This window comes from Gouania willdenowi (genome assembly GCF_900634775.1).
Source record: "Gouania willdenowi chromosome 24 unlocalized genomic scaffold, fGouWil2.1 scaffold_320_arrow_ctg1, whole genome shotgun sequence".
In the NCBI taxonomy this organism is placed as follows: Eukaryota; Metazoa; Chordata; class Actinopteri; order Blenniiformes; family Gobiesocidae; genus Gouania; species Gouania willdenowi.
This window is the reverse complement of record NW_021144848.1, coordinates 4,299,313-4,314,906: the sequence shown is the minus strand read 5'-3', so window position 1 is coordinate 4,314,906 and position 15,594 is coordinate 4,299,313. Positions and strand designations below refer to the sequence as shown.

Below are 15,594 nucleotides of genomic sequence, written 5' to 3'. Positions count from 1 at the left end.
TGTGTGTGTTACTGTGTATGTGTGCGTGTGTGTGTTACTGTGTGTGTGTGTGTGTGTTACTGTGTATGTGTTACTGTGTGTGTGTGTGTGTGTTGCTGTGTGTGTGTTACTGTGTATGTGTTACTGTGTATGTGTGTGTGTTACTGTGTGTGTGTGTGTGTGTGTGTGTGTGTTACTGTGTATGTGTGTGTGTGTGTGTTACTGTGTATGTGTTACTGTGTGTGTGTGTGTGTGTGTTGCTGTGTGTGTGTTACTGTGTATGTGTGTGTGTGTGTGTTACTGTGTGTGTGTGTGTGTGTGTTACTGTGTATGTGTTACTGTGTGTGTGTGTGTGTGTGTTGCTGTGTGTGTTACTGTGTATGTGTTACTGTGTATGTGTGTATGTGTTACTGTGTGTGTGTGTTACTGTGTATGTGTGTGTGTGTGTGTTACTGTGTGTGTGTGTGTGTGTGTTACTGTGTATGTGTTACTGTGTGTGTGTGTGTGTGTGTTGCTGTGTGTGTGTTACTGTGTGTGTGTTACTGTGTATGTGTGTGTGTGTGTGTTACTGTGTGTGTGTGTGTGTGTGTTACTGTGTATGTGTTACTGTGTGTGTGTGTGTGTGTGTTGCTGTGTGTGTGTTACTGTGTATGTGTTACTGTGTATGTGTGTATGTGTTACTGTGTATGTGTTACTGTGTGTGTGTGTTGCTGTGTGTGTGTTACTGTGTATGTGTTACTGTGTGTGTGTGTTGCTGTGTGTGTGTTACTGTGTATGTGTGTATGTGTTACTGTGTATGTGTTACTGTGTGTGTGTGTTACTGTGTATGTGTGTATGTGTTACTGTGTGTGTGTGTTGCTGTGTGTGTGTTACTGTGTATGTGTTACTGTGTATGTGTGTGTATGTGTTGCTGTGTGTGTGTTACTGTGTATGTGTTACTGTGTATGTGTGTGTGTGTTACTGTGTATGTGTTACTGTGTGTTGCTGTGTGTGTGTTACTGTGTGTGTGTGTATGTGTTACTGTGTATGTGTGTGTTGCTGTGTGTGTGTTACTGTGTATGTGTTACTGTGTGTGTGTGTGTTGCTGTGTGTGTGTTACTGTGTATGTGTTACTGTGTATGTGTGTGTATGTGTAACTGTGTATGTGTGTGTATGTGTGTACTAACCGTAGCTCTGAACAGTTGCCAGTCTCCAAAGTTCATGTTCATCTCCTTCTTCAGATCATCAATATTACACTGAGATAATACATGTCCATTAATATTAGCCTGGAAAACACACACACACACACACACACACACACACACACACACACACACACAGTTCATGTACAGTATATATTGTAAGTCAATGATCAGCTGATTGATCTATTGATTATTCCTGTACCTTCCTGATGGTGGCGCTGTACTGTGCCGTCATGCTCTGATCAATACCTTCGATCTGCTGAACTCTCTCACACACACCCTCAGTGGAGAGAGAGCTGAGGACCACTGACACCTGGGGGCGGAGCATCACACCCTCCTTCATCATGATTGGATATCATCATTATATCCAGGAAGTTAATAGAACCAATCATAATAATAATCATAATAATAATAATAATAATAATGACATTGATCATGAGAATGATAATAATAATGATTAAATATAATTAAAATAATAAGTGTGGTCACACTGGCCATCATTAGGTTAAAGTTGTTAACCAGGTTAGTGTGAGGCGTACTTACAGCAGCTCTGGCTCTGATTGGTGGGTGTTGGTGTGTGAAGGGGGGCGGCTGGTAGAGGAGGGGGGGGAAATATGGCTGAGGGGGATACATTAAATTAAAGTGATGAAGATGAAGAAATTCACAGTGAGGTTTTGCTGACACGCCCCTTTACCCTCTGACCCTGCTCAGCTAGCAGCGCTACATGCTAAGCTAACGACAACATCTGGGCCTGGTCGCTAGGTGCCAAGCTATCTACAATATGGTGAACTGGGGGTTACCTGCTAAGCTAATCACAACATGTGTGACTGGTTGCTATATGTTAAGCTAACCACAACATGTGGGATTGGTTGCTACGTGCTAAGGTAACTACAACATGTGGTTTTGGTTGCTACATGTTAAGCTAACCACAACATGTGGGAATGGTTGCTACGTGCTAAGCTAACTACAACATGTGTCCCACATGTTGTAGTTAGCTACGTGTGGGATTGGTTGCTACATGCTAAGCTAACCACAGCATGTGGGACTGATCGCTATATGCTAAGCTAACCAAACATATGGGGCTAGTCATTACGTACTAAGCTAATTCAAACATGTTAGACTGGTTGCTACATGCTAAGCTAACAAATGTGGGACTAATGCACCCCCCCCGATTAATTGATTGTGCCAGCAGAGCTTCACTGTCAAACATAAACAAACAAACAAACAAACAAACTGAAGATGAAGGGGTGAAGTCACAGGTGGGCGGGGCCTGACTCACCCTGTTATAGAAAGGGTGCTGCGCTCCCACCAATCCGCTGTAGCAGTGAGGGGAGAGTGCCCCTCCTGCTGGAGGAACGAAGGACGACGCCTGACTGTACAGGGAGGGGGGACGGGGCTGAACCGAAGCTCCGCCTACATTCACCACATTCACCTGCTCTCTCGCCGCACGCACGTCTACACACACCATAGTGAGAGAGGAAGTACACTTCTATCACACAGTGCTGTGTGTGTGAGAGAGAGAGAGTGCACATGTGAGTGTGTGTGTGTGTGTATAGAGGGTGAATCCACACACACCAGTCTAACACACATGTACGTGTCTAACTTTCACTAAACTTACCTAATGTCAGTAGTTATGTGTAGTGACAGGTGTGAGTGAAGCTATAGTGATCATGTGACCTTCACTATGTAGCACCATCTGTGTGACATGTAAACACTTAGAAATAATATTAGGTGTCCAGGTGTGTACATCAGTAAATGTGTGTGTGTGTGTGTGTTGTATCCTGTCCAATCACAGCAATGATCTGACTCAGAGCGTAACACTACAGTCACTACTACTCTATGGACGGGTGTAGTGACACAGACTGTAACCAGACTAAATGGTGGTCTCTTATACACACTAACATACCTGCATGCATAAGCCCCTAATATTTATTTCTAAGTGTTTACATGTCACGTAGACGGTGCTACATAGTGAAGGTCACCTGATCACTATAGCTTCACACACACCACACCTGTGTCTACGTGTGACTGATATATTTATGTTTGTTAGGTGTACGTCCAGGTGTGGCGTAGGTGTGTATACGCTTTAATGTGTGTGTACATTAAAGTGTCTGTAGACGTGTTAATGCGTTAATACGTTAACACGTTTACAAACACACATGCACACATGACTTGTACATTGTGCCCGTCTACCCGTTCTAAGTCTATGGGAAATGTAGATCAGACGTGTAGATGTGCAGACACAGGGTACGTGTTCGTTACACTGGTGCGCATACATTTTGAATGGATCCACCCCCCATAGTGTGTGTGTGTGTGTGTGGTGTGTTCAGGAACCTGCTATGATCTCCCTCAGCTTGGGGTCCAGGTTAACGGTGCAGTGCAGGAACGTCTTCACGTCTCGAGCAGTGAGGACTGGGGTACGAGACGACAGGAACACCTCAAAGCTACGCACATCAGAGTCTATCTCCAGCAGAGGCTCCACCTCCTTAGAGGTAGGAATGTTCTTCAACACCCTGAGGGAGACCATCACCACCATCATCATCATCATCATCATCATCACCATCACCATCATCATCATCACCACCACCATCACCATCATCATCATCATCATCACCACCACCACCATCACCACCATCATCATCACCATCACCATCATCACCATCATCATCATCATCACCATCACCATCACCATCATCACCACCACCATCACCATCACCATCACCATCACCACCATCACCATCACCATCATCACCATCATCATCATCATCACCATCACCATCACCATCACCACCACCACCATCACCATCATCATCATCACCACCACCACCCTCCCCCTCAGTCTGACCTCTCATAGATGCTCTTCAAGCTACTATCTGGTGCTGAGTCATTTTCCTCTAAGAACAGGAGGATCCAGGAGGTTCTGTAGGGCCACTGCTCTGTCAGGTTGATCCATGACGCCAGGCGGTCCCAGTTAAAGCTGATCTGATTGGCCCTCAGCAGGCGGCCTGCGGAGAAGGCGGGGTCAGTTGTCACATGTTGGTCCCTATAATTCACACAATGAAAAGTGAATCCAGTGTTGAACGCAGACATTAAAGCAGAACTAAGTAACTTGCACTTAGCGCTCCAGCTAAAGGTCCCTTTGGTTATGTCACTGTCGTAAACACTCACCACGCCCCACCGCTACATGCACACCTTTGCGCTCCCAAGACAGTAGCAACCGATCACTGAAAAATCCTACTACAACAGTGACACTAAAGGCTCCAACATACTCTGGCGTACATCACTCCAGTGGAGTGCACTCGGCCAATCATCTGCAAAGCTCAGATTTTACTGTCACACAGAACACTGCTCAGCATGTATCCACCCACACTAAATGTAACACTAACCTATATTTGAAGTGGAGCTGGCATCCCCCGACTTATAAACACGTCATGGCTTGACTTCTTTGTGAAGTGTTCCCAGTGAGGTCAGTCATATATGATACTAGTAAAATCCAACCATGTTTGTAATTTGTGTGTTATCTGTATGTGCGGCCGTTTAGAGATACACAAATGTAAACATGAGATAGACGGGGATTGAACTGCACATCAAAGCAATCTTTTTATAAAAAACTACTACATGAGCTTGTGATTGATTGATGTCTGGGATGCTGACATAACGTAAAAACACGCTATGAGTTGGTTTTTGTTGTAGTCGCCAAATATCTGTGTTTGAATGTCACAGCATCATTTATCCTACACGTTTAATTAAACATTGTGATTTATGAATGTACAGTGTAACTAATTAGTATGTTGTTTATTGGTATTTGACCAATCACCTTCACCAGTCTATGAACCAATCAACCACACAATATTTACAATGACTTACCACTCATTGTAAATACTGTAATATTAAACCGTTGATGTATGACGTCATTTTGTGTGTTATACTTGTGTTGCATGGACATTTTTATTAAAATATTGTATTGCAAATCTGCTTAATTCAGCGTTTTGAATATGATCAGAGGTGAAAGTAAGTGATTACAAGTACTCACGTTACTGTAATTTTAAAAGAAATAAAGTAGTTCATTACATTTCTAACTGTTAAGTACATTTTTATTTTTTATTTTAAAATGATCAATGAACCATGTGAAACTACAACAAGCAAATACATCACATCGTAGCTGACCAATCAGATGAAATGTAATGCGTGCGGGGGGAGTAATTACCTGTGCTACCTTTTTACTTGTACTTGAATATTTTATGTATGACTTACTTGTACTTGAGTATAATTTAAATCAAGCCACAGTATTTCTACTAGAGTAGATCTATCAGTATCTTTCTACGTGTGTGTGATGCATTGACTACAGTGTAGGCAGGTGTAAAACAGTATAAATAAATAAATACACACTGAAAATACTGTCAACAGATCATTTTCATTTACTGCAAAAAGCAGAGGAAATTATTTAACATGAATTGATGACAAAAGTAAACTTGTTTCATCACTACACAGCTGGATGTTCAATCTGCCTCTTCTAACGCTGGCAGTTTTCCACGGCACCAAACCTTCAGGAGAAGAAAAGAAGTTCCACAGATTGTTCCAAACAGCAGATGATATTCTACCAGTTCTCCTGGTAGCTCCAGATCCTCTGGTCTCAGGAACAAAGAGGTGTTCTGCTCCAGCTGTCTGTCTCCACCCACCTGCAGAGACAGGGAACTAGAACAAGAAATATATTTAGAATATTATAATTCTTATATAATTATAATTATACCATAGAAATTAAGCTATTTACTATGTTTACTGTGTGTGTGTGTTAACCTGATGGTGATCAGTGTGGTTAGGCAGCATCCTCTACAAACACACATGAAGTGGTGGTGTGTACAGTGTGTTCTTCATAGGTTTGTGACTCACTGTGGTAGAAAACACCACCATCACGCTGTCATCCATAAGCTCCTACATGAGGACGAGGGAGTGATGCACCTGATAGTCAGATATGTTCCATCGCAGGAACCTGGTAGATGAGATGACATAGAACTGTCAGCAAGTGATGGATGAAAAGTGTTGGTTAATGATACATAGTTATAACTAGATACTATAAATAACAACCTAAAAGGTTAGGATAATCCCAAAGTCGCTAAAAGTCACGAGCAATGACTGTCCACTGATGTCCAGAGGGCGGAGCCACATATTCAGGCTGCACAGTCGTCCATATTGTTTGGTACACCTGTGGTAGAAAATTAGGAAAGATTAAATATAAATAATAATCATGATTTAACTTAGAACACACATACATGTACATATGTAAATCCTTAAGACAACATTAACAATTGACAATAAACAAACTAACAAATTCAGCAAGCAGAAATATAGAAACTAATATAAACAAATGACATGCAATGAAAAGTTTATTTTAAAATTTCCCCAACATTTGATAAATAAAGCAGTATTAAAATGAATAAATCAAGAGAAATAAAACATATTCAAGAATTACTTTCTTGTTTCTTCTCATGTGTCTCAGATTGTCATATTTCAACACGTTATGGTCAGTTTGACCTTTATTTAAATAATTACCATAAAGAAAATAATTCCTCACATGTTTCTAAGCATAAAGGGACAAATAACAGGTTATTCATAACTCATTTGTTGAGATGAATCATGTTCATGTAGGATATACTGTAGGAGAAACCCACAAGTGAGTGAAATATTTTCCATGACTCACCTCAGAGACTATTGTAGACATAGTTGATGTGCCCAGTCAATAACTGGCTGCAACACTTTGCTCAGAGCAGCAGGTGAACCAGAACTCTGTTCAGTGTTGATGGGTGAATGCCATGGTGGAGGAGGAGTGGAGCTAGGTGCTCAACTAGGTCCTCAAACTTTTCTCGCGTCATTCAGAAGTACAGAAAGTGTTTCTCCTCGTCCATACTTCACATGTCCATCACTAACGTGGCGTACTCCCCTTCCTCGTCTCTTAAAGCATTTAACAGACGTACATTCTACCGCCTCTTCGTTTTTGTCACTTTTGTAAAGCTAGCAACAAGTGCGTATAGTACGTACTAAGAATGTTTGAGTCTTTAGGGTGTTTTCACACATAATGTCCCATGTGACCATGTGACCAGTATGAGGAAGAGAGACAATTAAATAAATGAATGATGTGGGAGTAATACGGAAAGGAGAGTGGAAATGTGTGATAGATAGATAGATAGATAGAGAAAATAGATTGATAGATAGATAGATAGAGAAAATAGATAGATAGATAGATAGATAGATAGATAGATAGATAGATAGAGAGATAGATAGATAGAGAAAATAGATAGATAGATAGATACAGTAGATAGATAGATAGATAGAGAAAATAGACAGATAGATAGATAGATAGATAGATAGATAGATAGATAGATAGATAGATAGAGAAAATAGATAGATAGATAGATATCGATAGATAGATATATGAGAGATAGATAGACTAGAGAAAATAGATAGATGATAGATACAGTAGATCGAAGATAGCTAGAGAAAATAGACAGATAGATAGAAGATAGATAGATAGATAGATAGATAGATAGATAGATAGAGAACTAATAGATAGATAGGAGATAGTTATAATAGTAGCTAGAGAAAGAATAGATAGATAGATAGATAGATAGATAGATAGATAGATAGCGAAAAAATAGATAGATAGATGATAGATGAGTAGATAGATACGATAAGAGAGCTAGTCGATAATAGATAGCAACTAGATAGATAGATAGATCCAGTAGATAGATTAGATAGTAGCGAAATAGACAGATAGATAGATAGTAGATAGATAGAAGATAGATAATAGATAGATAGATACCAGAGATACATAGAGAGATAAGAAAATAGATAGATAGACAGATAGATAGATAGATAGATAGATACATAGATACAATAGATAGATACAGTAGATAGATAAATAGATAGAGAAAATAGATAAACAGATAGATAGATACAGTAGATAGATAGATAGATAGATATTTGTGTGTGTGCTGCCTGATGGAGTGCTGGGTTGTGAGTATGTACGTGCCTGTTGCTGTGACAACAGTGTGTGTGATTGCTGTGTGTTGCTGCTGAGCTGTCACTACATGGAGTTGCTTCGTTCCTCAGACAAAAGTTTTCTCTGCCTTTTTTTTGCTGATCATAATCTAGCATTAGTGTGTACTGGGCTGCAGTAAAGTTGCAAGTGTTGTTTTCTGGCCAGAGACAGTGGTGGTGGTGGTGGGGGGGGGGGAGGGGAGACCCCCCAATCACCCCATAAACACTTGTATTACCCTCACAGGGGCTATGAGAAGGATTTATTAAGATGAAAAGGTTACTTAGTTCTGCTTTAACGGTTACATGATGTTTTCTTGAACTGAGGTTTACATGGAAAAGTGGTTTATTCAGCTTTATTTAATTCCTCTTTAGGTCTGGGGGTGGAGAAGGCTCTGATTGGACAGGAGGAGAACGTGACGTATCACGTCTATCAGAAACACACAACAAAACTTTTATTGTCAGCTATAACACAGAATACCACAATAAATATATCCCTATCAATAGGCTACGTGCCACAGTCCTTTAAAGTAGCTGTAATCAAACCCCTTCTCAAAAAAACCTACTCTTGATTCCAGCACTTTAGCAAACTACAGGCCTATATCTAATCTTCCTTTTATTTCAAAGATTCTTGAGAAAGTTGTGACAGCTCAGCTCTGTGAATTTCTTCAAAACAACAGCCTGTTCGAGGACTTCCAGTCAGGTTTTAGAGCTCAACACAGCACAGAGACTGCTTTAGTTAAAGTAACTAATGATCTACTCTGGGCTTCAGATGAAGGACGACTCTCAGTGCTGGTTTTATTAGATCTTAGTGCAGCTTTTGACACTATAGATCACTATATTCTACTAGAGAGATTAGAGAAATTACTTGGAATCACAGGGACTGCCCTAAACTGGTTTAAGTCCTACCTATCTGATAGGTACCAGTTTGTACACGTGAATAATAAGTCTTCTGTGTACACTAAAGTAAGCTACGGGGTTCCTCAGGGCTCTGTGCTAGGTCCAATCCTCTTCTGTATCTATATGATCCCCCTTGGTAATGTTATGAGAAAATACTCTGTTAACTTTCACTGCTATGCTGATGATACCCAACTGTATGTATCAATGAAGCCAGGTGAGACAAATCAGCTATCTAAACTTGAGGCCTGTCTAAAGGACATTAGGGCCTGGATGGACCAAAATTTTCTTCTTCTCAACTCAGACAAGACTGAGGTCATTGTACTGGGCCCACGACACCTTAGAGAAACCTATGCTAGCCTAACTGCCCTAGATGGCATTACTCTGGCACGAAGCTAGATAGATTAAAAATAAAGGTTATGTAGGAGGTCACATGAATACAGCAAACATTAAATTATTACTTAAACCAGACAAAAACCCCATGTTACCCTCAAGTTACCGTCCCATCTCACTTATTAACACAGACATAAACATTATTTCCAAAGCACTCACTTCCAGGTTAGAGAAAGTAGTACAGTCAATTATATACCAAGACCAGACAGGATTTATTAAAAATAGACACTCCACAGACAATGTTAGAAGACTGTTTAATTTGATAAAGGACATTAGGGCCTGGATGGACCAAAATTTTCTTCTTCTCAACTCAGACAAGACTGAGGTCATTGTACTGGGCCCACGACACCTTAGAGAAACCTATGCTAGCCTAACTGCCCTAGATGGCATTACTCTGGCACGAAGCACAACTGTTAGAAACCTTGGGGTTCTATTTGATCAGGATTTATCCTTCAACTCTCACATAAAACAAACTTCAAGAACTGCCTTCTTTCATCTCCGTAACATTGCTAAAATCAGATCTATCCTGTCTCAGGGCGACGCCGAAAAGCTAGTCCATGCTTTTGTTACCTCTAGACTGGATTATTGTAATTCTCTTTTAGCAGGCTGCCCGAGCAAGTCGCTTAAGACACTTCAGCTGGTTCAAAATGCTGCAGCACGTGTACTGACTAAAACTAGGAGAAGAGATCACATTACTCCTGTATTAGCCTCTCTGCATTGGCTTCCCATAAAATATAGAATAGAATTCAAGATTCTTCTTCTCACTTATAAAGCCCTAAATGGACAGGCACCAGTCTATCTCAAGGAGCTTGTAGTGCCATACAATCCCCCCAGAACACTACGCTCTCAAAATGCTTGACTACTCGTTGTTCCATTCATCTCTAAAAGTAGTATAGGAGGAAGAGCTTTCAGTTATCAGGCCCCACTTCTCTGGAACCATCTACCAACCACGGTTCGGGGGGCAGACACCCTCTCTACCTTTAAGGTTAGGCTCAAAACATTCCTCTTTGATAAAGCTTTTAGTTAGGAACCAGCTCATAGCTCATAGTTAAGATGCAATAGGCATAGACTGCCGGGGGGGGGGTCTGGCATGCTCGGTTGGAGAGAGGTTGGAGAGGGCGTTAAGAGAGAGGTCATTTAGGCTAGAGAGGGACCGGAGAGGGTCCCATTCCTCTCTCTAACACTCCCTCTATGTCTGCTTCTTCCCTTGTGTGTTTGCTCCTGTACTCCTTCTGGCTTTTGTCTTGCAGGTCCGTGGGATCCTCAGTGTGGAGTTACAGAGTCTCAACAACTCTGTCTCCACCCTTTCCTCTGCACACACCCAACACAGCATAACGTGGATGGCTGTTCATCATAGGAATGGGATCCACACAAGGTTCCTGCTGCTTAACAGAAGGTTTTCCTTGCCGCCATGATGAATTCATGTTGGGTGTGGGATACATATGTATGTGTATATACGTATATATGCATATGTGTGTATCCATAAAATGAAGAGTCCGTCCTTAAGACTGCTCTACTGTAAAGTGTCTTGAGATACCATTGGTTATGATTTGGCGCTATACAAATAAAAGATTGATTGATTGATTCCTGTAACTTTGATGTGTGTGAAGCGCCGCCTTTTTCTGCAAACAGGGAGGGCCTACCTATTACAGACAGATTGTGAACGTGGCCCACCAGTGACAGACACTATGTGGGCGTGGCCTACCCGTGACAGACACTATGCGGGCATGTCCGACCTGTGACAGACACTATGCGGGCGTGGCCTACCTGTGACAGACACTATGCGGGCGTGGCCTACCTGTGACAGACACTATGCGGGCGTGGCCTACCTGTGACAGGCACTATGCGGGCATGTCCGACCTGTGACAGACACTATGCGGGCGTGTCCGACCTGTGACAGACACTATGTGGGCGTGTCCTACCTGTGACAGACACTTAGTAGGCGTGTCCTACCTGTGACAGGCACTATGTGGGCGTGTCCTACCTGTGACAGACACTATGCGGGCGTGTCCGACCTCTGACAGACACTATGCGGGCGTGGCCTACCTGTGACAGGCACTATGCGGACGTGTCCGACCTGTGACAGACACTATGTGGGCGTGGGCTACCTGTGACAGACACTTAGTAGGCATGTCCTACCTGTGACAGGCACTATGTGGGCGTGGCCGACCTGTGACAGACACTATGTGGGCGTGGCCGACATGTAACAGACACTATGTGGGCGTGGCCGACCTGTGACAGACACTATGTGGGCGTGGCCTACCTGTGACAGACACTATGTGGGCGTGGCCTACCTGTGACAGACACTATGTGTAGTAGCCTCCTCATGGTCTGAGGGCTGATGTCAGTGAACCAATCCTCTGACACCATCAGCTGTTTCAGGTCAAAGCTCATCTGACGGGTTACAGAGCGCTGCACGGTGCGCCGCCGCTGGGTGTCCTACACAACACACACACACAGTTAAACTAAAACTAACACATACACACACAAGTCATTAAAACAACACAACAAACACACACACCCGTCGGTTCAGCATGGATTTACTGCCAAACTTTGTGATTTCACCCAAACTGTTTAGAGAAAGTTTACGATCCAACTCCTCCTGCCAACCTGAGGACACACACACACACACACACACACAGTGTCAGTAGTAGCTCCTCCCACCCTCCCTGTGTGTTACTGTGGTTACCGTCATCGTGGTTGCCGGTGGCGACCTTCCTGGCCCCTGATAGGCCCCTGCTGTTGAGGAAGACTGGCAGGTGAACGATGTTCCTCATGTAGTCGTGCCCGTTGATGTTGGCGTCCCTCAGAACGCTGCTGAGGCTCTGGTTGATGGCTTTGATGATGATGTGAGGGTCACTGGCAAAGATGGACACGAACGGACCTTTGGAGAACAGCACCCTCACCTGGACCAATCACAGCACACATTACACACACACACACACACACACAAATCACTATTAAAAATAAATACATTTAAATGGAAAAAACACAAAAGTTAAAAAATGAAAAATATTGCCCACTTTTATTCTCTTATTAATTTATGTTTTAGTTTTGGCAGGGTTGGGTCACAACATAATAATAAATGTAAATGAGGGGGCTGTCCTATGTGTGTCTGTGTTAAACTGTTCACCTATTGGTTGATCAGGTAGTTTTGCATTTATTTATTTAATGATGTATTTATATTTTAACTTTTGTATTTTTTCCCACTTATATTAATTTATTTGTATTTAACTTTTTTTATTTTTCACATTCATGTATTTATTGATTTAATTTGAGTTTTGTCCGGTTTGGTCCATAAATGACAGCCTGATGAGTCAGCAGTAAGTGGTGTGTGTGTGAGCTGGTCATCACCGTGTCCAGCATCTGCAGCACTTTGTCCTGTTCACATGAGTCCAGTCCATCAATGACCACCGTCAGCCTCGTCTGATGCTCAGTGAAGCTGTCAATCGTCTTCGCCATCCTCGCCATCAGCTCCACTTCCTGTTTCAGCACCTGTGGGACGCACAGCGAAGGCGGGGCTTGAGCTTGCTGATGGGCGTGAACACTGCGTGACCTCTGACCTTCATGAAGCCCTCGCTCTTCAGCTTGTTCAGCCTGTTGGCGGCGCTGTGGAGCCTCTTCCTCTGAGAGTTCAGCACTGAGTCCGTCACCTGGAACCACGTCCGGCAGTTCAGCAGCAGCGCCAGGCCCACCACGCCCCCCACGCCCACCAGCGCCGCTCTCACCGACCCGTTATCACCGCCCACACGGAACACGGCCAGCAGCGCCAGGCCGGACAGCAGGCAGCCCCCCACCACCAGGAAGAGGAGGATGGAGGGCACGCAGCACGTCTGCTTCCACTTCCTCTTCCCTGAACCAAACAGGAAGTGCACGTCAGCTCGCTCACAGGCCCCGCCCCACACCAGTCATAGGCCCTGCCCCCTCACCTGGAGCCTCCTCGGTCTTAAAGACCCTAAAGAGACGCGTAGCGAGGAATCCGAACTCTCTCTCACAGGCGTCTGACAGCGTAGCGATCATCTCAGCCATGGACGTCTCCCCCCCCACGCTGGACAGACGGTTATAGTCTGTGAACAGGAACCTGTGGGAATGATGTCATCACATGAAGTGTCTTTATAAAGCCATTCTTTATTTATCACACATTACTATTCCTCTGTATGTGACACTAGTTTATTAGACTTTAGTCAATCTACAAATAATAAAATATAATAAATACTAGTGAAACAATAACAATCAGAATACATTGGATTTTATATAACGCTTTACATTGATGTGCATTATTCTCTCACTCCACACATGATGGTGGTAAGCTACTATTGGAGCCACAGCTGCCTTGTGGCCGACTGATAGAAGTTTGGTTACCATAGTGACCCATCGGCCCTCCCACCACCTACACTCACACACTACACTCGTACTAGGCAATGTGGATGAAATGCCTTGCTGAAGGACACAACAACAATGACTTGGATAGAGCGGGATTCGAACCCCCAACCCTTCTAATATTGGACGACCCACTCAACCACTGAGCCATGGTCACCCATAATAAAACATCAATCATTCCTATTCACACGTCTGCCTGCGTGAACCTTTCAAAGAACCCCAGAAATGGATCCCATGTCAAATGAAAATCATCCACCTTCTCTTTTAATTCAAATTTATTGTTTCTAATTGAACGTGCTTCATAACATCATGTAACAAATTATTATAGGTTGGAGGTTTTTTAATTCCTATTTAGTAATATCAGTCTTCTAGATAGCACTGAAATAAATACAGTTTTCTGCTGGTTAATAAGATTAGCAGTAAATGGGGGTTCTCCAAAACGTACAAGCACAGGGTCAGGATGTAACTGTATTCTACAAATATCAGACAATTCAAAAGTTTTAGTCCAGTACGTTATGTTAGGACCATTCCAAAAAGTCTTCCTGGCCACACCATCACAAGCTGTGTTCACCACATGGAACATTTTGGAAAGCCGTACTTTGGAGAGGTGTGGCCTGTGCAGAACTTTGAATTGGAGCAGTCCATGATGAGCACAGACTGAAGATGAGTGGACGTTGTCTTGATCCTTAGTCCACTGAGATGTAGTGATATTCATTCTAATGTTGCTAAGCTTCTTTTAGGTGAAGGTATGTATTCATATCTGACAGTTCATCACATATTTTAGTAATGGAACCTTTTTTCAACTGATCTTTTAAAAGTATAGTATTCATGTCTGAGCTGGAGGGCTGAGGAGGAAAAGATGGGAACACTGATCTGACAAAACTACAGATTTGTAAATATTTAAAAAAAATCTGCATTAACAATTTGGTATTTCTGACAAACACATTTTCAAAAAACAAATCCTGCATTAAATGTATTCCTTTGACTTTCCACTGAGAAAAAGCAGCTTCACGAAGCACTGGATTAAACTCATTAAGTATAATCAGTTTGAGGACTGAAATATTTTGCCTTTTAAAATATTTTCTAATTTGATGCCAAATTTTTATAGTATGAGACACTACAAGATTTTTGATTTTAGGAGTAGTAGGAAGAGAAAATCAATGCTTGTAACGAGGTAGTAGGACAACCCCAGTCAGTGTCCTGCGTTACACCAGAAGGTCAGAGATCGAATATTACACGACCATTAGTAGAATCTGAAGCGAGACAATCCCATTCCATCAAGTTCTTTTATTCTATGGAAAAAAGCTTTTTTAATCTAATGAGTCTTTTTGTTCCAGATGACCTGGGAAATTAAACTGTACAGAGTTCTACACTAACGTTCTCAGTTTGTCACACCAGCACAGAATTTGGTCACACCCTTTTGTTAGTAATAAGGTGCTAGCTGCTACATGTTTAGCATTGAGGTGCACACTGATACATGTTTAGCATTGAGGTGCTAGCTGCTACATGTTTAGCATTGAGGTGCTAGCTGCTACATGTTAGTATTGAGGTGGTAGCTGCTACACGTTTGGCATTGAGGTGCTAGCTGCTACACGTTTGGCATTGAGGTGCTAGCTGCTACATGTTTAGCATTGAGGTGCTAGCTGCTACATGTTTAGCATTGAGGTGCTAGCTGCTACACGTTTGGCATTGAGGTGCTAGCTGCTACACGTTTGGCATTCAGGTGCTAGCT

At 42.5% G+C, this 15,594-nt stretch overlaps 1 protein-coding gene and 1 long non-coding RNA gene across 5 annotated transcripts in view; both read right to left on the bottom strand.

The window, feature by feature from the left end:
• kidins220b (kinase D-interacting substrate 220b) overlaps positions 1-15,594 on the bottom strand; it is a 32,874-nt gene that overhangs the window by 3,185 nt on the left and 14,095 nt on the right. For 2 of the 4 annotated variants that reach the window (XM_028440472.1, XM_028440475.1), the window contains 12 exons: positions 13,412-13,563; positions 13,046-13,335; positions 12,837-12,977; positions 12,172-12,388; positions 12,004-12,092; positions 11,777-11,921; positions 4,006-4,165; positions 3,495-3,673; positions 2,440-2,615; positions 1,704-1,778; positions 1,363-1,497; positions 1,146-1,244 (listed from right to left, as the gene is read on the bottom strand). In XM_028440472.1, the coding sequence (XP_028296273.1) occupies positions 1,146-1,244; positions 1,363-1,497; positions 1,704-1,778; positions 2,440-2,615; positions 3,495-3,673; positions 4,006-4,165; positions 11,777-11,921; positions 12,004-12,092; positions 12,172-12,388; positions 12,837-12,977; positions 13,046-13,335; positions 13,412-13,563 (1,858 nt within the window). The remainder of the gene's footprint in view (positions 1-1,145; positions 1,245-1,362; positions 1,498-1,703; positions 1,779-2,439; positions 2,616-3,494; positions 3,674-4,005; positions 4,166-11,776; positions 11,922-12,003; positions 12,093-12,171; positions 12,389-12,836; positions 12,978-13,045; positions 13,336-13,411; positions 13,564-15,594) is intronic. The other 2 variants (XM_028440473.1, XM_028440474.1) reach the window with 2 other exon arrangements.
• Positions 5,563-6,044, bottom strand: LOC114458177 (uncharacterized). The gene is made up of 2 exons (XR_003672994.1): positions 5,958-6,044; positions 5,563-5,855 (listed from the first exon to the last, which is right to left on the bottom strand). It is a non-coding gene; the product is annotated as an uncharacterized LOC114458177 (long non-coding RNA).